The sequence below is a fragment of the Haematobia irritans genome, chromosome 3 (assembly GCF_050003625.1).
Source record: "Haematobia irritans isolate KBUSLIRL chromosome 3, ASM5000362v1, whole genome shotgun sequence".
In the NCBI taxonomy this organism is placed as follows: Eukaryota; Metazoa; Arthropoda; class Insecta; order Diptera; family Muscidae; genus Haematobia; species Haematobia irritans.
Genome location: NC_134399.1, coordinates 164,165,599 through 164,193,171, shown reverse-complemented (window position 1 = coordinate 164,193,171; position 27,573 = coordinate 164,165,599). Strand labels below are relative to the sequence as shown.

Below are 27,573 nucleotides of genomic sequence, written 5' to 3'. Positions count from 1 at the left end.
AACCAAGGGTCAGCCACCTTACTTAGACTAATATCACAGATATCCTGAAATTTGAATTTCCTTGGAAAACTTTTGTCATTTTCTATACTAAAATCAACGACACTTTCACACATCATTATGAATATGAGTTGGATATTTAGCTTAAGTTCACAAGGAAGAAATTATTAGTATGATATTTGTAAACAACGGTAAATTAATAAATCCAAACAAATACTATATCCGGTGGTCAATGACCTTCACTTATGATTTAGTATAAATTACGGGAGTGCTTTCGAAGGAGGTCCTAGTATTCCTGTTGTCACAATGGCAAGCGGTTATAATGTGGAGAATATACGAAGTGCGAAAACTGTACAAAAACTAAAGCCAATAAATTGTTTCCAAACTTTCCGGGTTGCAATAGTGCGGAATATTCATGAATTTTGTAGTAATTCCACACTACATGGATTAAATTATTTAACCAATAAGAATTTGTACCCTTTGGAAAGGTATAAAGAGAAACAAAAACGATAGATTATGGGTGTATGTAAAGTCAGAAAGTTAGGAAAGTGTACAAGTGTCATAAGTTAAATAAGGTTTCAAAAACTAAGCATTTTTTGATAAAACAAAAATAAATTTATTAAAAGCATGAATGGTGAAAAATGATTTCATTTTTGAATTCGAGAGTCCAGTGAGTAGGACTCTGTTTGGGGTAGTGACGAAGATCATACATTTCTGTCTCTTAAATTAAATTAAAATTTTTTACTGTTTGGATTTTAGAAATAAATTTTTGACAAAATTTTCTATAGAAATAAGATGTTGACAAATTTCACCGTAGTAATTTAATTTGTAAAAAATTTTCTGTAGAAACAAAATGTTGACAAAATGTTCTATAGAAATAACATTTTGAGAAAATTTTCTATAGAAATAAAATTTTGAGAAAATTTTCTATAGAAATAAAATTTTGAGAAAATTGTCTATAGAAATAAAATTGTGAGAAAATTTTCTATAGAAATAAAATTTTGACAACATTTTCTATGGTAATAATATTTTAACAAAAGTTTCTATAGTAATAAAATTTTGACAAAAGTTTCTATAGTAATAAAATTTTGACAAAATTGTCTATAGAAATAAAATGTTGACAAAATTCTCTATAGAAATAAAATTTTGAGAGAATTTTCTACAGAAATAAAATTTTGAGAAAATTGTTTACAGAAATGAAATTTTGACAAAGTTTTCTATCGATATAAAAACTTCGACAAAAATTTTCTTTGCTAATGAAATTTTGACAAAATTTTCTATAGAAATAAAATTTTGAGAAAATTTTATATAGATATAAAGTTTTGATAACATTTTCTATTGAAATAAAATCTTGAGAAATTTTCTATAAAAATTACATTACACAGAAATAAAGATTGGAGAAAATATTCTATAGAAATAAAATTTTGAGAAAATTTTCTACACAAACAAAATTTTGAGAAAATTTTTTATAGTAATAAAATTTTGAGAAAATTTTCTATAGAAATACAATTTTGACAAAATTTTCTATGGTAATAATATTTTGACAAAATTTTCTATAGAAATAAAATTTTGAGAAAATTTTCTATAGAAACAAAATTTTGAGAAAATTTTCTATTGAAATAAAATTTGGGAAAATTTTCTGTAGCAATAAAATTTTGACAAAATTTTCTATTGAAATAAAAATTTCGACAAAAATTCTCTATAAAAATAAAATTTTGAGACAATTTTCTATAGTAATAAAATTTTGACAAAATTTTCTATAGTAATAAAATTTTGACAAAATTTTCTATAGAAATAATATTTTGAGAAAATTTTCTATAGATATAAAGTTTTGTCAAAATTTTCTATTGAAATAAAATTTTCAAAAAAATTTTGACAAAATTTTCTATTGAAATAAAATCTTGAGAAATTTTCTATAAAAATTACATTTTTAGAAAATTTTCCATAGAAATATAGATTAGAGAAAATATTCTATAGAAAAAAAATTTTGAGAAAATTTTCTATAGAAATGAAATTGTGACAAAATATTCTATAGGAATAAAATTTTGAGAAAACTTTCTATAGTAGTAAAATTTTGACAAAATATTCTATAGAAATAGAATTTTGAGAAAATTTTCTATAGAAATAAAATTTTGACAACATTTTCTATAGAAATAAAATTTTGACAAAATTTTCTATGGTAATAATATTTTGACAAAAGTTTCTATAGTAATAAAATTTTGACAAAAGTTTCTATAGTAATAAAATTTTGACAAAATTTTCTATAGAAATAAAATGTTGACAAAATTCTCTATAGAAATAAAATTTTGATAGAATTTTCTACAGAAATAAAATTTTGAGAAAATTGTTTACAGAAATAAAATTTTGACAAAGTTTTCTATCGATATAAAAACTTCGGCAAAAATTTTCTTTGCTAATGAAATTTTGACAAAATTTTCTATAGAAATAAAATTTTGAGAAAATTTTATATAGATATAAAGTTTTGATAACATTTTCTATTGAAACAAAATCTTGAGAAATTTTCTATAAAAATTACATTACACAGAAATAAAGATTGGAGAAAATATTCTATAGAAATAAAATTTTGAGAAAATTTTCTACACAAATAAAATTTTGAGAAAATTTTTTATAGTAATACAATTTTGAGAAAATTTTCTATAGAAATACAATTTTGACAAAATTTTCTATGGTAATAATATTTTGACAAAATTTTCTATAGAAATAAAATTTTGAGAACATTTTCTATAGAAACAAAATTTTGAGGAAATTTTCTATTGAAATAAAATTTGGGAAAATTTTCTGTAGCAATAAAATTTTGACAAAATTTTCTATTGAAATAAAAATTTCGACAAAAATTCTCTATAGAAATAAAATTTTGACACAATTTTCTATAGTAATAAAATTTTGACAAAATTTTCTATAGTAATACAATTTTGACAAAATTTTCTATAGAAATAAAATTTTGAGAAAACTTTCTATAGATATAAAGTTTTGTCAAAATTTTCTATTGAAATAAAATTTTCAAAAAAATTTTGACAAAATTTTCTATTAAAATAAAATCTTGAGAAATTTTCTATAAAAATTACATTTTTAGAAAATTTTCCATAGAAATAAAGATTAGAGAAAATATTCTATAGAAATAAAATTTTGAGAAAATTTTCTATAGAAATGAAATTGTGACAAAATATTCTATAGAAATAAAATTTTAAGAAAACTTTCTATAGTAGTAAAATTTTGACAAAATATTCTATAGAAATAGAATTTTGAGAAAATTTTCTATAGAAATAAAATTTTGACAAAATTTTCTATAGAAATAAAATTTTGACAAAATTTTCTATGGTAATAATATTTTGACAAAAGTTTCTATAGTAATAAAATTTTGACAAAAGTTTCTATAGTAATAAAATTTTGACAAAATTTTCTATAGAAATAAAATTTTGGCAAAATTCTCTATAGAAATACAATTTTGACAAAATTTTTTATGGTAATAATATTTTGACAAAAGTTTCTATAGTAATAAAATTTTGACAAAAGTTTCTGTAGTAATAAAATTTTGACAAAATTTTCTATGGTAATAATGTTTTGACAAAAGTTTCTATAGTAATAAAATTTTGACAAAAGTTTCTATAGTAATAAAATTTTGACAAAATTTTCTATAGAAATAAAATTTTGACAAAATTCTCTATAGAAATACAATTTAGACAAAATTTTCTATGGTAATAATATTTTGAGAAAAGTTTCTAAGTAATAAAATTTTGACAAAAGTTTCTGTAGTAATAAAATTTTGACAAAATTTTCTATGGTAATAATATTTTGACAAAAGTTTCTATAGTAATAAAATTTTGACAAAAGTTTCTATAGTAATAAAATTTTGACAAAATTTTCTATAGAAACAAAATTTTGAGAAAATTTTCTATTGAAATAAAATTTGGGAAAATTTTCTGTAGCAATAAAATTTTGACAAAATTTTCTATTGAAATAAAAATTTCGACAAAAATTCTCTATAAAAATAAAATTTTGAGACAATTTTCTATAGTAATAAAATTTTGACAAAATTTTCTATAGTAATAAAATTTTGACAAAATTTTCTATAGAAATAAAATTTTGAGAAAATTTTCTATAGATATAAAGTTTTGTCAAAATTTCCTATTGAAATAAAATTTTCAAAAAAATTTTGACAAAATTTTCTATTGAAATAAAATCTTGAGAAATTTTCTATAAAAATTACATTTTTAGAAAATTACAATTTTTAGAAAATTTTTTTTTAGAGAAAATTTTCTATAGAAAAAAAAATTTTGAGAAAATATCTATAGAAATGAAATTGTGACAAAATATTCTATAGGAATAAAATTTTGAGAAAACTTTCTATAGTAGTAAAATTTTGACAAAATATTCTATAGAAATAGAATTTTGAGAAAATTTTCTATAGAAATAAAATTTTGACAACATTTTCTATAGAAATAAAATTGTGACAAAATTTTCTATGGTAATAATATTTTGACAAAAGTTTCTATAGTAATAAAATTTTGACAAAAGTTTCTATAGTAATAAAATTTTGACAAAATTTTCTATAGAAATAAAATGTTGACAAAATTCTCTATAGAAATAAAATTTTGATAGAATTTTCTACAGAAATAAAATTTTGAGAAAATTGTTTACAGAAATAAAATTTTGACAAAGTTTTCTATCGATATAAAAACTTCGGCAAAAATTTTCTTTGCTAATGAAATTTTGACAAAATTTTCTATAGAAATAAAATTTTGAGAAAATTTTATATAGATATAAAGTTTTGATAACATTTTCTATTGAAACAAAATCTTGAGAAATTTTCTATAAAAATTACATTACACAGAAATAAAGATTGGAGAAAATATTCTATAGAAATAAAATTTTGAGAAAATTTTCTACACAAATAAAATTTTGAGAAAATTTTTTATAGTAATACAATTTTGAGAAAATTTTCTATAGAAATACAATTTTGACAAAATTTTCTATGGTAATAATATTTTGACAAAATTTTCTATAGAAATAAAATTTTGAGAACATTTTCTATAGAAACAAAATTTTGAGAAAATTTTCTATTGAAATAAAATTTGGGAAAATTTTCTGTAGCAATAAAATTTTGACAAAATTTTCTATTGAAATAAAAATTTCGACAAAAATTCTCTATAGAAATAAAATTTTGACACAATTTTCTATAGTAATAAAATTTTGACAAAATTTTCTATAGTAATAAAATTTTGACAAAATTTTCTATAGAAATAAAATTTTGAGAAAACTTTCTATAGATATAAAGTTTTGTCAAAATTTTCTATTGAAATAAAATTTTCAAAAAAATTTTGACAAAATTTTCTATTGAAATAAAATCTTGAGAAATTTTCTATAAAAATTACATTTTTAGAAAATTTTCCATAGAAATAAAGATTAGAGAAAATATTCTATAGAAATAAAATTTTGAGAAAATTTTCTATAGAAATGAAATTGTGACAAAATATTCTATAGAAATAAAATTTTAAGAAAACTTTCTATAGTAGTAAAATTTTGACAAAATTTTCTATAGAAATAAAATTTTGACAAAATTTTCTATGGTAATAATATTTTGACAAAAGTTTCTATAGTAATAAAATTTTGACAAAAGTTTCTATAGTAATAAAATTTTGACAAAATTTTCTATAGAAATAAAATTTTGGCAAAATTCTCTATAGAAATACAATTTTGACAAAATTTTCTATGGTAATAATATTTTGACAAAAGTTTCTATAGTAATAAAATTTTGACAAAAGTTTCTGTAGTAATAAAATTTTGACAAAATTTTCTATGGTAATAATATTTTGACAAAAGTTTCTATAGTAATAAAACTTTGACAAAAGTTTCTATAGTAATAAAATTTTGACAAAATTTTCTATAGAAATAAAATTTTGAAAAAATTCTCTATAGAAATACAATTTAGACAAAATTTTCTATGGTAATAATATTTTGACAAAAGTTTCTATAGTAATAAAATTTTGACAAAAGTTTCTGTAGTAATAAAATTTTGACAAAATTTTCTATAGAAATAAAATTTTGAGAAAATCTTCTATAGAAATAACATTTTGACAAAATTTTCTATAGAAATAAAATTTTGAAAAAATGGTGAAAATTATTTCATTTTTGAATTCGAGAGTCCAGTGATTAGGACTCTGTTTGGGGTAGTGACGAAGATCATACATTTCTGTCTCTTAAATTAAACTAAAATTTTTTCTGTTTTGGATTTTAGAAATAAATTTTTGACAAAATTTTCTACAGAAATAAGATGTTGACAAAATTCTCCGTAGTAGTATAATTTGTAAAAAAATTTCTGTAGAAACAAAATGTTGACAAAATGTTCTATAGAAATAACATTTTGAGAAAATTTTCTATAGAAATAAAATTTTGAGAAAACTTTCTATAAAAGTAAAATTTTGACAAAATATTCTATAGAAATAGAATTTTGAGAAAATTTTCTATAGAAATAAAATTTTGACAAAATTTTCTATAGAAATAAAATTTTGACAAAATTTTCTATAGAAATAAAATTTTGACAAAATTTTCTATGGTAATAATATTTTGACAAAAGTTTCTATAGTAATAAAATTTTGACAAAAGTTTCTATAGTAATAAAATTTTGACAAAATTTTCTATAGAAATAAAATTTTGACAAAATTCTCTATAGAAATACAATTTTGACAAAATTTTCTATGATAATAATATTTTGACAAAAGTTTCTATAGTAATAAAATTTTGACAAAAGTTTCTGGAGTAATAAAATTTTGAGAAAATTTTCTATAGAAATATAATTTTGAGAACATTTTTATAGTAATATAATTTTGACAAAATTTTTTATTGAAATAAAATTTTGAAAAAATGGTGAAAATTATTTCATTTTTGAATTCGAGAGTCCAGTGAGTAGGACTCTGTTTGGGGTAGTGACGAAGATCAAACATTTCTGTCTCTTAAATTAAACTTAAATTTTTTACTCGTTTGGATTTTAGAAATACATTTTTGACAAAATATTCTATAGCAATAAGATGTTGACAAAATTCTCCGTAGTAATATAATTTGTAAAAAATTTTCTGTAGAAACAAAATGTTGACAAAATGTTCTATAGAAATAACATTTTGAGAAAATTTTCTATAGAAATAAAATTTTGAGAAAACTTTCTATAGTAGTAAAATTTTGACAAAATATTCTATAGAAATAGAATTTTGAGAAAATTTTCTATAGAAATAAAATTTTGACAAAATTTTCTATAGAAATAAAATTTTGACAAAATTTTCTATAGAAATAAAATTTTGACAAAATTTTCTATGGTAATAATATTTTGACAAAAGTTTCTATAGTAATAAAATTTTGACAAAAGTTTCTATAGTAATAAAATTTTGACAAAATTTTCTATATAAATAAAATTTTGACAAAATTCTCTATAGAAATACAATTTTGACAAAATTTTCGATGGTAATAATATTTTGACAAAAGTTTCTATAGTAATAAAATTTTGATAAAAGTTTCTATAGTAATAAAATTTTGCCAAAATTTTCTATTGAAATAAAATTTTGACAAAATTCTCTATGGAAATAAAATTTTGAGAAAATTTTCTACAGAAATAAAATTTTGAGAAAATTTTCTACAGAAATAAAATATTGACAAAATTTTCTTTAGAAATAAAATTTTGACAAAATTTTCTATAGAAAAAAATTTGGGAAAATTTTCTGTAGCAATAAAATATTGACAAAATTTTCTATTGAAATAAAAATTTCGACAAAAATTCTCTATGGAAATAAAATTTTGACAAAATTTTCTATAGAAATAAAATTTTAAGAAAATCTTCTATAGAAATAACATTTTGACAAAATTTTCTATAGAAATAAAATTTTGAAAAAATGGTGAAAATTATTTCATTTTTGAATTCGAGAGTCCAGTGAGTAGGACTCTGTTTGGGGTAGTGACGAAGATCATACATTTCTGTCTCTTAAATTAAACTAAAATTTTTTCTGTTTTGGATTTTAGAAATAAATTTTTGACAAAATTTTCTATAGAAATAAGATGTTGACAAAATTCTCCGTAGTAATATAATTTGTAAAAAAATTTCTGTAGAAACAAAATGTTGACAAAATGTTCAATAGAAATAACATTTTGAGAAAATTTTCTATAGAAATAAAATTTTGAGAAAACTTTCTATAGTAGTAAAATTTTGACAAAATATTCTATAGAAATAGAATTTTGAGAATATTTTCTATAGAAATAAAATTTTGACAAAATTTTCTATAGAAATAAAATTTTGACAAAATTTTCTATGGTAATAATATTTTGACAAAAGTTTCTATAGTAATAAAATTTTGACAAAAGTTTCTATAGTAATAAAATTTTGACAAAATTTTCTATAGAAATAAAATTTTGACAAAATTCTCTATAGAAATACAATTTTGACAAAATTTTCTATGGTAATAATATTTTGACAAAAGTTTCTATAGTAATAAAATTTTGACAAAAGTTTCTGTAGTAATAAAATTTTGAGAAAATTTTCTATAGAAATATAATTTTGAGAACATTTTTATAGTAATATAATTTTGACAAAATTTTTTATTGAAATAAAATTTTGAAAAAATGGTGAAAATTATTTCATTTTTGAATTCGAGAGTCCAGAGAGTAGGACTCTGTTTGGGGAAGTGACGAAGATCATACATTTCTGTCTCTTAAATTAAACTTAAATTTTTTACTCTTTTGGATTTTAGAAATACATTTTTGACAAAATTTTCTATAGAAATAAGATGTTGACAAAATTCTCCGTAGTAATATAATTTGTAAAAAAATTTCTGTAGAAACAAAATGTTGACAAAATGTTCTATAGAAATAACATTTTGAGAAAATTTTCTATAGAAATAAAATTTTGAGAAAACTTTCTATAGTAGTAAAATTTTGACAAAATATTCTATAGAAATAGAATTTTGAGAAAATTTTCTATAGAAATAAAATTTTGGCAAAATTTTCTATAGAAATAAAATTTGACAAAATTTTCTATAGAAATAAAATTTTGACAAAAGTTTCTATAGTAATAAAATTTTGACAAAATTTTCTATAGAAATAAAATTTTGACAAAATTCTCTATAGAAATACAATTTTGACAAAATTTTCGATGGTAATAATATTTTGACAAAAGTTTCTATAGTAATAAAATTTTGACAAACGTTTCTGTAGTAATAAAATTTTGACAAAATTTTCTATAGAAATAAATTTTTGAGAACATTTTTATAGTAATATAATTTTGACAAAATTTTCTATTGAAATAAAATTTTGAAAAAATGGTGAATTATGATTTCATTTTTGAATTCGAGAGTCCAGTGAATAGGACTCTGTTTGGGGTAGTGACGAAGATCAAACATTTCTGTCTCTTAAATTAAACTTAAATTTTTTACTCGTTTGGATTTTAGAAATACATTTTTGACAAAATATTCTATAGCAATAAGATGTTGACAAAATTCTCCGTAGTAATATAATTTGTAAAAAATTTTCTGTTGAAACAAAAGGTTGACAAAATGTTCTATAGAAATAACATTTTGAGAAAATTTTCTATAGAAATAAAATTTTGAGAAAATTTTCTATAGAAATAATATTTTGATAAAATTTTCTATAGAAAAAAATTTTTGAGAAAATTTTCTATAGAAATAAAACTTTGACAAAATTTTCTTGATAATAATATTTTGACAAAAGTTTCTATAGTAATAAAATTTTGATAAAAGTTTCTATAGTAATAAAATTTTGACAAAATTTTCTATTGAAATAAAATTTTGACAAAATTCTCTATGGAAATAAAATTTTGAGAAAATTTTCTACAGAAATAAAATTTTGAGAAAATTTTCTACAGAAATAAAATATTGACAACATTTTCTTTAGAAATAAAATTTTTACAAAATTTTCTATAGAAAAAAATTTGGGAAAATTTTCTGTAGCAATAAAATATTGACAAAATTTTCTATTGAAATAAAAATTTCGACAAAAATTCTCTATGGAAATAAAATTTTGACAAAATTTTCTATAGAAATAAAATTTTGAGAAAATCTTCTATAGAAATAACATTTTGACAAAATTTTCTATAGAAATAAAATTTTGAAAAAATGGTGAAAATTATTTCATTTTTGAATTCGAGAGTCCAGTGATTAGGACTCTGTTTGGGGTAGTGACGAAGATCATACATTTCTGTCTCTTAAATTAAACTAAAATTTTTTCTGTTTTGGATTTTAGAAATAAATTTTTGACAAAATTTTCTATAGAAATATGATGTTGACAAAATTCTCCGTAGTAATATAATTTGTAAAAAAATTTCTGTAGAAACAAAATGTTGACAAAATGTTCAATAGAAATAACATTTTGAGAAAATTTTCTATAGAAATAAAATTTTGAGAAATTTTCTATAGAAATAAAATTTTCTGTTGAAATAAAATTTTCTATAGAAATAAAATTTTGAGAACATTTTCTATAGAAAAAAAATTTGAGAAAATTTTCTATAGAAATAAAATTTTGACAAAATTTTCTTTGGTAATAATATTTTGACAAAAGTTTCTATAGTAATAAAATTTTGACAAAAGTTTCTATAGTAATAAAATTTTGACAAAATCTTCTATTGAAATAAAATTTGGACAAAATTCTCTATGGAAATAAAATTTTGAGAAAATTTTCTACAGAAATAAAATTTTGAGAAAATTTTCTACAGAAATAAAATATTGACAAAATTTTCTATAGAAATAAAATTTGGGAAAATTTTCTGTAGCAATAAAATTTTGACAAAAATTTCTATTGAAATAAAAATTTCAACAAAAATTCTCTATGGAAATAAAATTTTAACAAAATTTTCTATAGAAATAAAATTTTGACAAAATTTTCTATAGAAATAAAATTTTGACAAAATTTTCTACAGAAATAAAGTTTTGACAAAGTTCTTTATCGATATAAAAACTTCGACAAAAATTTTCTATGGGAATAATATTTTGACTAAATTTTCTATAGAAATAAAATTTTGAGAAAGTTTTCTATAGTAATATAATATTGACAAAATTTTTTATTGAAATAAAATTTTGACAAAATGTTCGATAGATATAAAGTTTTGCCAAAATTTTCTATTGAAAAAAAATTTTGACAAAATTTTCTATTGAAATAAAATCTTGAGAAAATTTTCTATAAAAATTACATTTTTTGAAAATTTTCTATAGAAATAAAGTTTGGAGAAAATGTTCTATACAAATAAAATTTTGACAAAATTTTTTATAGAAATACAATTTTGACAAAATTTTCTATAGAAATAAAATTTTGAGAAAATTTTCTTCTGAAATAAAATTTTTACAAAATTTGCTATAGAAATATAATTTTGCAAAACAAGATTTTTATACCCTCCACCATAGGATGGGGGTATATTAACTTTGTCATTCCGTTTGTAACACATCGAAATATTGCTCTAAGACCCCATAAAGTATATATGTTCTGGGTCGTGGTGAAATTCTGAGTCGATCTAAGCATATCCGTCCGTCTGTCCGTCTGTCCGGCTGTCCGTCCGTCTGTGGAAATCACGCTAACTTCCGAACGAAACATGCTATCGACTTGAAACTTGGCACAAGTAGTTATTATTGATGTAGGTCGGATGGTATTGAAAACGGGCCATATCGGACCACGTTTACATATAGCCCCCATATAAACCGATCCCCAAATTTGACTTGGGGAGCCTCCCGGAGCAGCAAAATTCATCCGATCCGGTTGAAATTTGGTACGTGGTCTTAGTATACGGTCTCTAACAACCATGCAAAAATTGGTCCATATCGGTCCACAATTATATATAGCCCCCATATAAACCGATCCCCAGATTTGACATCCGGAGCCTCTTGGAGGGGCAAAATTCATCCGATCCAATTGAAATTTGGTACCTGATGTTAGTATATGGTCTCTAACAACCATGCAAAAATTGGTCCATATCGGTCTATAATTATATATAGCCCCCATATAAACCGATCCCCAGATTTGACCTTATTATTTCCATAGAAAATTTTGTCAAATTTTATTACTATAGAAAGTTTTGTCAAAATTTCATTACTATAGAAAGTTTTGTTAAAATTTCATTTCTATAGAAAGTTTTGTCCAAAGTTTATTTCTATAGAAATGTTTGTCAAAATTTTATTTCTATAGAAAATTTTGTAAAAAATTTATTTCTGTAGAAAATTTTGTCAACATTTTGTTTTTATACAAAATTTTGTCAAAATTTTATTTCTATACAAAATTTTGTCAACATTTTATTTCTATAGAAATTTTTGTCAAAATTGTATTGCTATAGAAAATTTTGTCAACATTTTACTTCCATAGAAAATTTTGTCAACATTTTATTTCTATAGAAAATTTTGTCAAGTTTTTATTTCTATAGAAAATTTTTTCAAATTTTTATTTCTATAGAAAATTTTGTCAAAATTTTATTTCTATAGAAAATTTTGTCAAGGTTTCATTTCTATAGAAAATTTGGTCAAAATTTTATTTCTATAGAAAATTTTGTCAAACTAGATTATATACGTATTTAATCGGCCTTTTTTTGTTTAATATATACCCCGTATGGGCTAACTTACAATTTAGAAGACAGTGTTAAAAAGTTTTACGATACCTTGCCATCGGCAAGTGTTATCGCAACCCAAGTAATTCGATTGTGGATGACAGCCTTTAGTAGAAGTTCCTACGCAATCCATGGTGGAGGGTACATAAGATTCGGCCTGGCCGAACTTACGGCCGTATATACTTGTTTTTGTTTGGTATAATCCAAATTTTGGTAGATCATTTTTGGCTCGAGTGGCAACCGTGACCACGATCCTCCATTAATATGTGTCCACTTTCGATGAAGTTCTTTGGTCAGTACTTAGAAAATACGCTATTGGGCCGTTGAAAATTTAAATTTAAATATGGCAGAAAAAAAGAAAATCGATTAAAAAGTTAAAATATAATTAAAATGAAATTAAAAATTTCACTTTCATTGGAGTTCTTTTCAGAAAGTTTTGCAAATTACGAGAATTTTCAATTTTATATTGAGTTTAAATGGAAGAAAAATATTCATACAAAAATGTACGCAAAAAACAGCAAAATAAAAACGATGTACAACAATAGAAACAATCTTTCTGAAAAAAATGTTTGATTAAAAATTTTCCGCTGATGAGATATGAAAATTTGTTCCTTATATTTTCTAATAGAGAACATCTCGAAAAGTGTCATGTTACGATGTTGTCATAAACATTTGAATTGATTTTTCGATTGGCTTTTCCAATAAAAAAAAGTTTTTCAAATTGTAAAAATTGTGCAATAAGAAAATAAAAGTGTAATGAAAAATATTGAAAAAAAGAATAGTTTTCCAATTTCTTCATTCAAATGAACTTCCAAGGCCCAACTTCTAAAGCAATGCAAAGGAACCAAAAACGGTGTACTTCCGTCCTATGAAAAGCCCATGTAAAATTCATTGGAGATGATCCAAGTTTGCACTACTACCGGATCACAAGTTAGGGATCCAAACTACTTTTTTGGAAGCTCGTTTTTAGTTGCAGATGTTTGCAAGACCTAGACGGAAACAAGGTAGACACATTGTGTTATTGGCAATATTGCTCAGGACCGGTCCCTGAGTCGATCAAGCCTGTCTGTCAATATATTTTTGTAATCAAAGTCCAGGTGGCAGTTTTAGTCCAATCGACTTCAATTTGCACAGCTATGTAATCTTACACCCAAACTAATTCAATACCACGATTTTATAATAATTTAGGAAAAATTATGCACAACAGATATGAATAGCGAATGAAGCCGACCCATTTTTATCGGCGGCTGACACTAAATTTTTGTCTCCGAGGCGCAAAATGCTTCGATTGCATTCGACAATTAATGGACGAAAATATAAGGACTCATCATAGGAATGGGGAATGAAGGACCTTGTTGAAAGTTAAATCTAAGAAAAATACGAAGTTTGGTTCAGATCGGACCACGCCTTTACATACCTCCCATGCAAAGGGATCAAAACTATCTGATTGCATAAAAGATCTTTCATTTGGGAACGGTTACAGATCACTCTTTGAAATTTTGTACGGCTAGATCAATACAGATATAGTGAGACCGTAGGTGGACCGGAACCCTACTGACAAGCTCCTAAAATTGGTCCCTTCGGCTATGGGAAAAGTTTATCAAAATTTCTTTTTTTTTTTTTTTGAAATTTTGACTCGTTAGCTTTCAACACAAAATATATATTTTTGCTAATTTTGAAAAAAAATGACGTTGTGTTTTCAGAAGTAAAAATTTCACATTTTTTCTTTTTTTGTCCATTTTGGTTGGTGGTACTTTGAGGACTTGTAAGATAAAATTATATCTCTGAATTGCATTCCTGTCCCTTTGAATTTTTATGACTAATTTTTCTCAATTTTCCTTTGCAGAGCTTATTTCGCAGTAGCCTTCATAACTGTGATCATAGTGGCGAGTTTTTTTATATTCAATGTTTATATCAAATGGATCACAACTCCAGTCATTTTTAGTATCAATCCAAAGCCGACTTTCATAACCGACGAACCATTTCCAGCATTGACCATATGTAATATGAATCGAGTCTACAAAGCTAAGGCGGAACAATACAACGAGTACGTTTATCTTAAATTTTTGTATAACAAAATAAACAATTAATTTAAATTTTCTTATGAAAGAAATACAGTGGAACATGCCATGATGCAAATGCTATGTAGACGTGATATTAATTTCACCGTAGCTGATACTGTCAATGATTGGAATGCTTTGAATCAATTTATATCGGATGTAATTAGACTATCATGGCTATGGTGATTTATTGTGGGGCACTGAAATTAATATATTTTTTGGATCTTGTAGATTTCTCAACCATGTGAGAATATGTTGGTATCCTGTCGTTTCGGTGGTATAGATTATAATTGTAAGAGGATATTTCATGCCATTATTACCGATGAAGGAATGTGTTGTGCCTTTAATATGGTCCATCCGAAATTCCTATATACCGATGGGTAAGTATGGAAATTTAGGAAGGACACATACAAACACAAAATTAAATGATTTCCCAGCAAAAAAACATCGTCAGAAAAGTAGTGAAAATGTTTTTTTTTTTTTTTTTTTTAATTCTGAAGGTGTGCAAAATTGGCGTAGAATCAGAATCAATGTCATGGGACGATGTCCATAATGTCCAACAGCCCTTGCAATGCATTTGCATCAATTCTTATGGTTTGATTCGAATTCAGTGTTTTGAATGTAAATTAAAATATTATCTGATATTTTGCCAAATAAATAATATTTATATTTTTTTATGATTTTTAATGCATTCTTGCCTTGGTTGCCACAGTTGGTAAAATTCGGCAATTTGGTAGATTGGTAGAATTCTTGATGTTTTGTTACATTTTCAATTTTTTTGTAGAAATAACAATTTAACCAAATTCCTTTTAGAAATACAAATGTATAGAAATAAAATTTTACGAAATTTTGCAAAAAAAAATTCTATAAAAATAAAATTTTGTAAAAACTTTCTATAAAAACAAAATTTTGTAAAAATTTTTATAAAACTAAAATTTTGCAAAAATTTTCCAACGATAAAAAAATTTGAAAAAAAAGGTATAAAAATTTCGCAAAAATTTTGTATGAAAAACTTTGCAAATAAATTTGTGTCAAGCATTTTCTATAGAAAAAAAATTGCAAACATTTTCAAATTTTCTATAAAAATAAAATTTTACAAAAAAATTTCTGTAAAAATTTAATTTTGCAAAGTTTTCTATAAAAATACAATTTTGCAAAAATTTTCTTTAAAAATAAAATTTTGCAACAATTTTCTATAGAAATAAAATTTTGCAAAAATTTTCTATAAAAACTAAATTTTGCAACAATTTTCTATAGAAATACAATTTTGACAGAAATTTTCCATAGACATAAAATTGTGCAAACATTTTAAAATTTTCTATAAATCTAAAATTTTCTATAAAAATAAAATTTTGTAAAAAAATTCTGTAATGTAGTTTTGCAAAAAATTACTATGAAAATAAAATTTTGCGAAGTTTTCTTTAAAAATAAAATTTTTCTGTTAAAATAAAATTTAACCAAATTCCTTTTAGAAATACAAATCTATAGAAATAAAATTTTGCTAAAATTTCTATAGAAATAAAATTGCTCAAAAATGTTTGCAAAAAATTTCTATAAAAATCATATTTTACAAAAATCTTCTATACTTCGAACAATTTCTTGATGTTTTGTTACATTTTTCAATTTTTTGTAGAAAAAAAATTTAACCAAATTCCTTTTAGAAACACAAATCCATAGAAATAAAATTTTGCTATAGAAATAATTTTTTTAAATAAAATTTCGCAATATTTTGCAAAACAATTCTATAAAAATAAAATGTTGTAAAAATTTTCTATAAAAACAAAATTTTGTAAAAATTTTTATAAATCTAAAATTTTGCAAAAATTTTCTATAAAAGTAAACTTTTGCAAACATTTTCTAACGATATACAATTTTGCAAAAATTTTCTATAAAAATCATATTTTGCAAAAATCTTCTATAAAAAATTTCGCAAAAATTTTATATGAAAAACTTTGCAAATCTTTCTATAGAAACAAATTTGTGTCAAGCATTTTCTATAGAAATAAAAGATTGTAAACATTTTCAAATTTTCTATAAAAATAAAATTTTACAAAAAAAAAAATCTGTAAAAATTAAATTTTGCAAAGTTTTCTATAAAAATAAAATATAGAAATAAAATTGCTCAAAAATGTTTGCAAAAAATTTCTATAAAAATCATATTTTGCAAAAATCTTCTATACTTCGAACAATTTCTTGATGTTTTGTTACATTTTTCAATTTTTTGTAGAAAAAAAAATTTAACCAAATTCCTTTTAGAAACACAAATCCATAGAAATAAAATTTTGCTATAGAAATAATTTTTTTTAAATAAAATTTCGCAATATTTTGCAAAACAATTCTATAAAAATAAAATGTTGTAAAAATTTTCTATAAAAACAAAATTTTATAAAAATTTTTATAAAACTAAAATTTTGCAAAAATTTTCTATAAAAGTAAACTTTTGCAAACATTTTCTAACGATATAAAATTTTGCAAAAATTTTCTATAAAAATCATATTTTGCAAAAATCTTCTATAAAAAATTTCGCAAAAATTTTATATGAAAAACTTTGCAAATACTTTCTATAGAAACAAATTTGTGTCAAGCATTTTCTATAGAAATAAAAGATTGTAAACATTTTCAAATTTTCTATAAAAATAAAATTTTACAAAAAAAAAATCTGTAAAAATTAAATTTTGCAAAGTTTTCTATAAAAATAAAATGTTCCAAAAATTTTCTATAAAAATAAAATTTTGTAAAAATTTTCTATAGAAATAAAATTTTGCAAAAAAATTCTATAAAAACTAAATTTTGCAACTATTTTTTATAGAAATACAATTTTGACAGACATTTTCCATAGAAATAAAATTGTGCAAACATTTTAAAATTTTCTATAAATCTAAAATTTTCTATAAAAATAAAATTTTATAAAAAATTTCTGTAATGTAGTTTTGCAAAAATTTACTATGAAAATAAAATTTTGCGAAGTTTTCTTTAAAAAAAAATTTTCCAAATTCCTTTTAGAAATACAAATCTATAGAAATAAAATTTTGCTAAAATTTCTATAGAAATAAAATTTCTCAAAAATTTTTGCAAAAAAAATTCTATAAAAATCATATTTTGCTAAAATCTTCTATAAAAAATTTCGAAAAATTTTATATAAAAATACAACTTTGCAAAAATTTTCTATAGAAACAAATTTGTGTCAAGCATTTTCTATAGAAAAAAATTTTCAAACATTTTCAAATTTTCTATAAAATAAAATTTTCTATAACAATTAAATTTTCAAAAAACTTATATAAAAATTAGTTTTGCAAAAATTTACATTTTCCATAGAAATAAAATTTTTCAAACATTTAAAATTTTCTATAAAAATAAATTTTTGCAAAAAATTTCAAAACTCACAATTTTGACAGAAATTTTCCACAGAAATAAAATTTTGCAAACATTTTCAAATTTTTTATAAAAATAAAATTTTCAATAAAAATTAAAATTTTGCAAAAAATTTCTGTAAAAATGTAATTTTGGAAAAATTTTCTATACTTTTCTATAAAAATAAATTGTTTTCTATAAAAATAAAATTTTGCAAAATTTTTCTATAAAAATAAAATTTCACAGAGACCTTTTGGCCTACTGTTCTCCACCGAGACCTTCGGGCCTACTTTTCCCCCACAGAGACCTTCGGGCCTGCTGTTCCCCCACAGAGACCTTCGGCCCTCGTAGATTAGCTAGTAGCCGTTGTAGTAGTTTGCATGGCATTCGTCAACATTACTAAACCGACCGATTTCCGACCCGAAGCTGATCCCGACTGTCACACCACTGCCACACCGTCTCTACAACAATCAACTGCAGTAACACTAGCAAAAATTGAGTGAAGTAGATTTTGGAAAAAAGTGGAGTAGATTGGAAAAATTTTGGAAAAATTTTGGAAAAATTTTGGAAAAATTTTTTTACACTTTTCTATAAAAATAAATTGTTTTCTATAAAAATAAAATTTTGCAAAATTTTTCTATAAAAATAAAATTTCCCAAAAAATGTCTATAAAAATAAAATTTTGCAAAAATTTCCTATAGAAAAAAAATTTTGTAAACATTTTCTATAAAAATAAAATTTTGCAACAAATTTCTATAAAAATAAAATTATGCAAAAAATTTTCTATAAAAATAAAATTTTGCAAAAATTTTCTATAGAAAAAAATTTCTATATAAAAATAAAATTTGAAAAATATTCATTAGAAATAATATTTTAACAAATATTTTCTATAAAAATAAAATTTCGCAGAAATTTACTACGAAAATAAAATTTTACCAAAAAATCAATATAAGATTTTTTTAAATTTGGTAAAATTTTAATCAAATTGTGATAGTTTGTTTGGCAGCCGTGATTCTAACACTTATCTGGAACGTTTGACGTTTGCACAATAACAACAACAACAAAAATAAAATTTTCTATGAAATAATTTTTTGGCAAAATATTCGATAAAAATGAAACTTTTCAATAATTTGCTATAAAAATATAATTTTTTATTCAAATTTTTTTAATCAAATTTTTGTAGACTTGTTTTTGGCACAAGTGACAATCGTGATTCTAGCACTTGTCTGAAACATTTGACCTTAGAACATCTATGGGCGTATATTTTTGGAAGTGCTTTTAAAGTTGTTCCTTTAGAAGAACTTCCAGATTATTTTGCTGGGTTAATAAATATTTTGGTGGTGTTTTTCTTTAATGATATTGATGATTATTTCCGTGTTTTTTAAGCAATGTCAATTAAATATTAATTAAATCATACAATTTCTTGATTAATTCAAAGTTTTTTGTTTGATCATTTGCAGAACCCAATCTCTATTCCAAGAAATGTACAGTAACCACAGTGACATCGATGAGGCAGTGCCTTGGAATGCCGAAACAGGTTATCCGGAAAATTTGCCCAAACATTTCTACCCACGCCAAGCAGCTGGCACTGGAGAATCACTGGGCCTAACTCTCATTCTCGATGTTGAGGCAGATCAATACTATTGTTCCACCACCAATAGTATGGGTTTCAAAATGGCCATGCATAGTCCCAATGAAAGGCCAAATGTTCGTGAGGTTGGTCTTTTGGTAGCAGCCGGTTATGAAACTAAGGCCCGGGTACGTTTTGAAAAATTGGAAGCCGCTCAAGAACTTCATCGTGTCGATTTGAAACATCGCCAATGTGAATTTCAAGATGAACATGAACTCATCTATTTTGCCACTTACACTCAATCAAATTGTGAAGCTGAATGTATGGCCGGGTCCATGGTGAGACATTGTGGATGTTTTTTGAATTATATGCCCAAGAGGTTCGATAATGCCACCGTCTGTAGCATTGATGAAATCCAATGTGTGGAACGTATACGTCTGCACTCAATGCTGAATGATGACGATGATGATGAGCGTGAATGTGATGAGGTCTGTTTGCCCAGTTGTTATGATTTGCGGTATTATGCAGAGTTTTTCTCAACTCCATTGGAACATGGAAGTTTTGTGAATACCAATTCGCATATACAGAAATTGAGTGAAGAGTATGTGGAGAAGAATATTGCGATACTAACCATGTACTATAAGTTCAATTCGTTTCGAAGTAATAAGCAAACGGAGTTTATTGGAATGACAGATGTCTTGTGTAAGTTCAAATAGTCTGTGATATACAGGGGAGCTGACATAAAGTGTTACCAATTTAAATGACAATATATGTTTTTGGTGTGAAAAGATCACCTTTTGCCTTGTCTACACAGAAAAAATATCGTAAAATTTTTTTCAATTAACATTTTAATTGAGTTTTAATTATTCAATTCAATTAAACATTTAATTGATTGAACAAATTTTTAATTGAAACAAAAATCAGTCATATAAATTAAATGTATGAGTTATGTTTTTATTTAGAACAATTAACGTTTTAATTGACGATTGATTATTTCTGTGATATGAGACGACATTTCAATTCAAAATTAACTGGATCAATTAATTTCGTGATTTAAGACAAAAAATATTTTTTCCTGTGTACATTGGTAGAAAAAGATTCTAGTGTAGTTTAATGCATATATATTTGAATGAACTTGGTAACACTTCGTGGTAACTTTTAAAGAGTGAATAAATAATCGTCTAACTATTTTCTTATAATTTCTTTATTTATTTTCATTGCAGCCAGTGTTGGTGGTCTTATAGGCCTCTTCTTTGGCTTTAGTTTCATTTCTTTGGCTGAAATTGTCTTCTATACTCTAATACGTCCTTGGCGTAAGGTCCGAAAGCTTAGTATGAAATTGAAATCTCCCAGAAAACTTAAAGATCGGCGTCGTCTATCCGCTTCAGGCGTCCGTCATTATTCGCGTAATGTGAAATTTCGTAGGATATCACCAACAATCCCAAATATTTCAGAAAGTGTTAGTGGTGGTGGTCGCATTTCTAATCGCGGACGAAATTCATTGGATTATCTATATCCTGCAAATAATAAAAATTATGACGTGAATTACAGTTGGCGCAAGGATTGCATGACTTAAGATATGTGAAGAGTATTATGATATTTTTAAGATTAAGATAAGACAAATATTTTTTTTTAATTTTAGTATTTATTTAGACTTTTATTAAAGCTTTCAATAAATGTTCTTTGCATGTATGAAGTTGGCGTTTAATTTTTGGTGACAGAGCTTAGGTGGGGAAATTTAATACATAAATACATAAAATTGCCAGCTATAAACAAGTATGTACGGCCGTAAGTTCGGCCAGGCCGAATCTTATGTACCTTCCACCATGGATTGCATAGAAACTAAAAACTACTAAAGACTGTAATCCACAATCGAATTACTTGGTTTGCGGTAACACTTGCCGATGGCAAGGTATCTTAAAACTTCTTAACACCGTCTTCTCAATTGTAAGGTAGTCCATACGGGGTATACATTAAACAAAAAAGGCCTATTAACGTATACGTATATAATTCAGTTTGACAAAATTTTCTATAAAAATAACATTTTGACAAAATTTTCTATAGAAATAAAATTTTGACAAAAATGTCTATAGAAATACAATTTTGACAAAATTTTCTATAGAAATTAAATTTTGACAAAATTTTGTATAGAAATAAAATTTTGACAAAATTTTCTATAGAAATAAAATCTTGACAACATTTTGTATAGAAATAAAATTTTGACAAATTTTTTTATAGAAATAAAATCTTGACAAAATTTTGTATAGTAATAAAATTTTCTATAAAAATAAAATTTTGGTAGATTATTTTTGGGATCGGCTATATATAACTATAGACCGATATGGACCAATTTTGGCATGGTTGTTAGCGGCCATGTACTAGCGCAATGTACAAAATTTTACCATGTGCCAAATTTCAATCGAATCGGATGAATTCTACACCTCCAAGAGCTCCGGAGGTCAAATCTGGGGATCGGTTTAAATGGAGGTTATATATAATTAAGTCCCTTATGGACCAATTTTTACATGGCTGTTAGAGTTCATATACTAACACCATGTACCAAATTTCAACCGAATCAGATAAATTTTGCTCATCCATAAGGCTCCTCAGTTAAAACCTGGGGATCGGTTTGTATGGGGGCTATATATAATTATGGACCGATGTGGACCAATTTTTGCATGGTGGTTAGAGACCATATACTAACACCATGTACCAAATTTCAGCCGGATCGGATGAAATTTGCTTCTCTTAGAGGCCTCGCAAGCCAAATCGGGAGATCGGTTTATATGGGGGCTATATATAATTATGGACCGATGCGGACCAATTTTTGCATGGTTGTTAGAGACCATATACTAACACCATGTACCAAATTTCATCCGGATCGGATGAAATTTGCTACTCTGAGAGGCTCCGTAAGCCAAATCTGGGGATCGGTTTATATCGGGGCTATATATAATTCCGAACCGATGTGGACCAATTTTTGCATGGTTGCTAGAGAACATATACTAACACCATGTAGCAAATTTCAACCGGATCGGATGAATTTTGCTCCTCTAAGAGGCTCAGCAAGCCAAATCTGAACGTCGGTTTATATGGGGGCTATACGTAAAAGTGGTCCGATATAGCCCATTTGCAATACCATCCGACCTACATTAATAACAACTACTTGTGCCAAGTGTAACATGACAACATTAATTTAGTTATTGTGCCGTACATTATCAATCCAACCTACGTTACCAAACAGTCAACAGAACCAACACACACTCATACCAAACTACCACGATGTATTATTATCAACAGCTTAGTGCTTGTCTTTTGCTGCATATGAATGATTTTTGGTGACAAAAATTATTTTAAATACTTGATGCAAGGGGTGGTAATTCTCAGTCGCTTCATTGCAGTCATTACTTATATGGTGGAAGTGTTGCCAACCAAAGGCAGACTCGGATAGGCGACTGACTGAGACTTCGGACAAACATTTGCATCTACTGCAGTGTTTCCGGGTTGGGGGTTTCCCCCCGCAAATTTAAGGGTTTTTTACACGTTTAGGGGGATTTTTAGGGGTAACATTTATTTGGGGGGATTTTTGGGGGTAAAAAAATATCTTAGATCTTATAAAGTGGAGCAGTTCTCAACAAAATTTGGAACAATTCTGGCATGAATTTTGAGAAATAAATAAGGGAAGTCAACCCATGTTCGTAAATACAAGCAAGTATGCAATTCTTTTTTAAACGCATCTGTTGAAGGAACATTTTTAATAGTTGATACAATTAAAAACAAGGTTAGGTGGCAGTCTGATGTATAAGGCTCACTTAGACTATTCAGTCCGTTGTGATACCACATTGGTGAACTTCTCTCTTATCACTGTCCGATTCCATGTTAAGCACAATGTAAAGGTACCTCCTTTTTATATGCACATTGCAGTGCAGCCACTTAGAGAAGCTTTGAAACCCTCAGAAATGTCACCAGCATTACTGAGGTGGGATAATCCACCGCTGAAAAACTTTTTGGTGTTCGGTCGAAGCAGGAATCGAACCCGAATTTCTGACAAGTGGTGTAATGATTTTATCTAATAATTTTTATTTACTTCAAAAGAAAATTTTTAGCATAAAAAAACTTATTTTGTCTAAAATTATGTTTCTCAGAATAAATCTTCTGTCAGTATATATATTTGTGTTAAATTTAATTTTTAAGGTATATCACTACAGGATTTTTTAACGAAATTTTGGGTCTTTTTTGTACTATTTACATACTTAAAATTTTTGGGGGGTTTTGATCAATTTAGGGCTTTTTTTTTAAAGATTTGGGGGGAAGAATCAAAAATCACCTGGCAACACTGCTGTGGTGGAACAGTAGGCCCGAAGGTCTCTGAGGTGGAACAGTAGGCCCGAAGGTTTCTGTGCGGGAACAGTAGGCTCAAAGGTCTCTGTGGAGGAACAGTAGGCCCGAAGGTCTCTGTATAATATTTATTTCGCGTCTGGGAATAAATTCGTCAGACGAAAATATCACCGAACTTCGAACGGAACGATGTGCAATGAGCCACTAGTAGCACGATCTGCACCTAGATGTACACAGTAGAATCTTCCCCCACAGAGACCTTCGGGTATACTGTTCCACCACAGCAGTGTTGCCAGGTGATTTTTGATTCTTCCCACCAAATCTTAAGAAAAAACCCCTAAATTGGTCTAGACTTTTTTCAAAAACCCCCAAAAAATTTAAGAATGTTAATAAGCCAAAAAGGTGTCCCAAATTTCGTTAAAAAATCCTGCAGTGATACACTTTACAAATTAAATTTAACACAAATATATACTGAAAGATTTTTTTCTGAAAAACAAAATTTCTTTTGAAGTAAATAAAAATCAGTAGATAACGTCATTATACCACTATTTACAAATTCGGGTTTATTTGTCTAAAATTTCGTTCCTGAGGAAAGTAATTTTTCAATGGGTATAATAATAAAATGTATATCAATATAAAGGGCAGACAAAACAATATAATTCAATGTATAAATCTTTCAAATCAAATTAATTAAAACAACGGCTTATAAAATATGAATAATAGAAATATAAAATAAACAAAAATTAAAGTTCAGTAAATATATACATTATTCGCCAAAATTGTAGGAGTGAAATTATGAGACCAATAATTTAATGTTACAATACCATTTCTTAATTTGTTTTTAATTGTATCAAATATTAAAAATGCCCATTCAACAGATGCGTTTAAAACAGAATGTCTTTGCTTAACATACTTGCTTGTATTTAAGAACATGGGTTGACTTCCCTCATGTTTTTTCAAAATTCATGCCAGAATTGTTCTAAATTTTGTTGAGAATTGCTCCACTTTATAGGGTCTAAAATAATTTTTTACCCCCAAAAATCCCCCCAAATAAATGTTACCCCTAAAAATCCCCCTAAACGTGTAAAAAACCCCCAAAATTTGGGGGAAAACCCCCAACCTGGCAACACTGCACCACAGAGACCTTTGGGCCTACTGTTCCCCCACAGTGACCTTCGGGCCTACTTTTTCCCACACAGAGACCTTCGGGCCTGCTGTTCCCCCACAGAGGCATTCGGGCCTACTGTTCGCTCGTAGATTAGCTAGTAGCCGTATTAGTAGTTTGCATGGCAGTCGTCAACATTACTAAACCGACCGATTACCGACCCGAAGCTGATCCCGACTGTCACACCACTGTCACACCATCTCTACAACAATCAACTGCAGCAACACTAGCAACCGTCTGAAAGCCGAAGATCTCATCAGCAGTTCCCGATCAGTTAAAAATCGACAAACAAGCAAGTTCCCGATCAACTACAAATCGACGAATGCCGAACTTTCCAATCGTCAACGAGCCGAAATACTCAGCAACGACTAAACGTCCATGTCTCAACGAATTCAACAGCCTCCGATTGTCAACGAATCATCAACTACGCAGCATAGACGAACCACTACCAATTGTCTACGAACCGAATACTTCATCAATTACCGAAGCTCTATGAGCCGACGTCCTCATATATCTCCGCTCATCACAAGCCGAATTATCAACGACCACCGACCATCAAGAAAGCGACGCACTCATCCATGAATCGAATCTCTCATCAAATCCCGATCATCAAGCAACCAAAGAATCGAAGTACTTACGGTTATCTACGAATCGAATTACTTCTTCATCTCACGAAGACAACAGTTACCATTTCTACGCCATTCCGAATGCCGGCTCCCATAAGACTCCAATCATATTAGAGAGATTGTCAAATATCACACAAGTAGATTGTAATATAGTTTTCATCAATAAAACCAAATTAATTAAACTCGAAAGAGGTAAACAATTGTGTTATTATTCCGGAAGGTTTAACAGGTTGGCTGATAAGTCCCCGGTCTGACACATAGATGGCATCGCTAGTATTAAATGTATATCATTTTTATATAGTACCAACCTTCAAATGATTCGTGTCAAAATTTTACGTCTGTAAGTCAATTAATTTGTGAGATAGAGCGTCTTTTGTGAAGCAACTTTGTTATTGTGAAAAAAATTGAAAAAAGGGAATTTCGTGTTTTGATAAAATATTTACTGTTTTCTGAAGGGAAAAAATACGGTGGAAGTTTCCGGACTCTGCTCCAGGGAAATTAACAATAATTGATTGGTATGCAAAATTCAAGCGTGGTGAAATGAGCACGGAGGACGGTGAACGCAGTGGACGCCCGAAAGAGGTGGTTACCGACGAAAACATCGAAAAAATCCACAAAATGATTTTGAATGACCGTAAAATGAAGTTGATCGAGATAGCAGAGACCTTAAAGATATCAAAGGAACGTGTTGGTCATATCATTCATCAATATTTGGATATGCGGAAGCTCTGTGCAAAATGGGTGCCGCGCGAGTTCACATTTGACCAAAAACATCAACGTGTTGATGATTCTGAGCGGTGTTTGCAGCTGCTAACTCGTAATACACCCGAGTTTTTCCTTCGATATGTGACAATGGATGAAACATGGCTCCATCACTACACTCCTGAGTCCAATCGACAGCGACCGGTGAACCGTCCCCGAAGCGTGGAAAGACTCAAAACTCCTGGCAAAGTAATGGCGTCTGTTTTTTGGATGCTCATGGAATAATTTTTATCGATTATCTTAAGAAGGGAAAACCCATCAACAGTGACTATTATATGGCGTTATTGGAGCGTTTGAAGGTCGAAATCACGGCAAAACGGCCCCATATTAAGAAGAAAAAAGTGTTGTTTCACCAAGACAACGCACCGTGCCACAAGTCATTGAGAACGATTCATGAATTGGGCTTCGAATTGCTTCTCCACCCACCGTATTCTCCAGATCTGGCCCCAGCGACTTTTTCTTGTTCTCAGACCTCAAAAGGATGCTCGCAGGGAAAAAATTTGGCTGCTATGAAGAGAGTATCAACAAATTGGAAGATCGTTATAATCGTTGTATCGCTCTTGAAGGGAACTATGTTGAATAATAAGAATAAATAATTAATAATAATAATAATTTTGACAAAAAAAATGTGTTTTTCTTTGTTAGACCGGGGACTTATCAGCCAACCTGTTAGTTGGTCCTTACGGAGACCCTGGAGGCGACCGAGCTTACGTCAGCCGACGAGAAAAACCCGTTACAAAGTTTCAAGTCGATAGCTTGTTTTGTTCGGAAGTTAGCGTGATTTCAATAGACGGACGGACGTACATGCTTAGATCGACTCACAATTTCAACACGACACAAAATATATGGGGGAAGTCCATATGTAAGTCCCATATCCCGCAAACTACTAGATATATTCGCACACGCACGCGATATGTAAGGATTTACCAGATCTATAAGCAAAGATAATGGAAATCGGTTCACAATTGCGGATACACCCGAAGTGAACAATTTTCAACGCATATAGCTCAGCCCGTAGACCCACCAGGGACTCACGAACTTGTAACGTTAGAGGAAAACACTCCAGCTTTCACACAAAGAAAATGTTACGTTAATATCTTTATCCA

The 27,573-nt window shown here is 26.4% G+C and overlaps 1 protein-coding gene across 1 annotated transcript; it reads left to right on the top strand.

Moving 5' to 3' along the window:
- Window positions 1–303: 303 nt before the first annotated feature.
- On the top strand, window positions 304–21,152 carry LOC142231267 (pickpocket protein 28-like). Its single transcript, XM_075301883.1, has 6 exons — window positions 304–485; window positions 14,442–14,642; window positions 14,706–14,814; window positions 14,887–15,035; window positions 19,467–20,278; window positions 20,800–21,152. Exons 1-6 carry the CDS (start codon window positions 304–306, stop codon window positions 21,150–21,152), a joined length of 1,806 nt encoding a protein of 601 aa, XP_075157998.1.
- The last annotated feature ends 6,421 nt before the right edge of the window (window positions 21,153–27,573 follow it).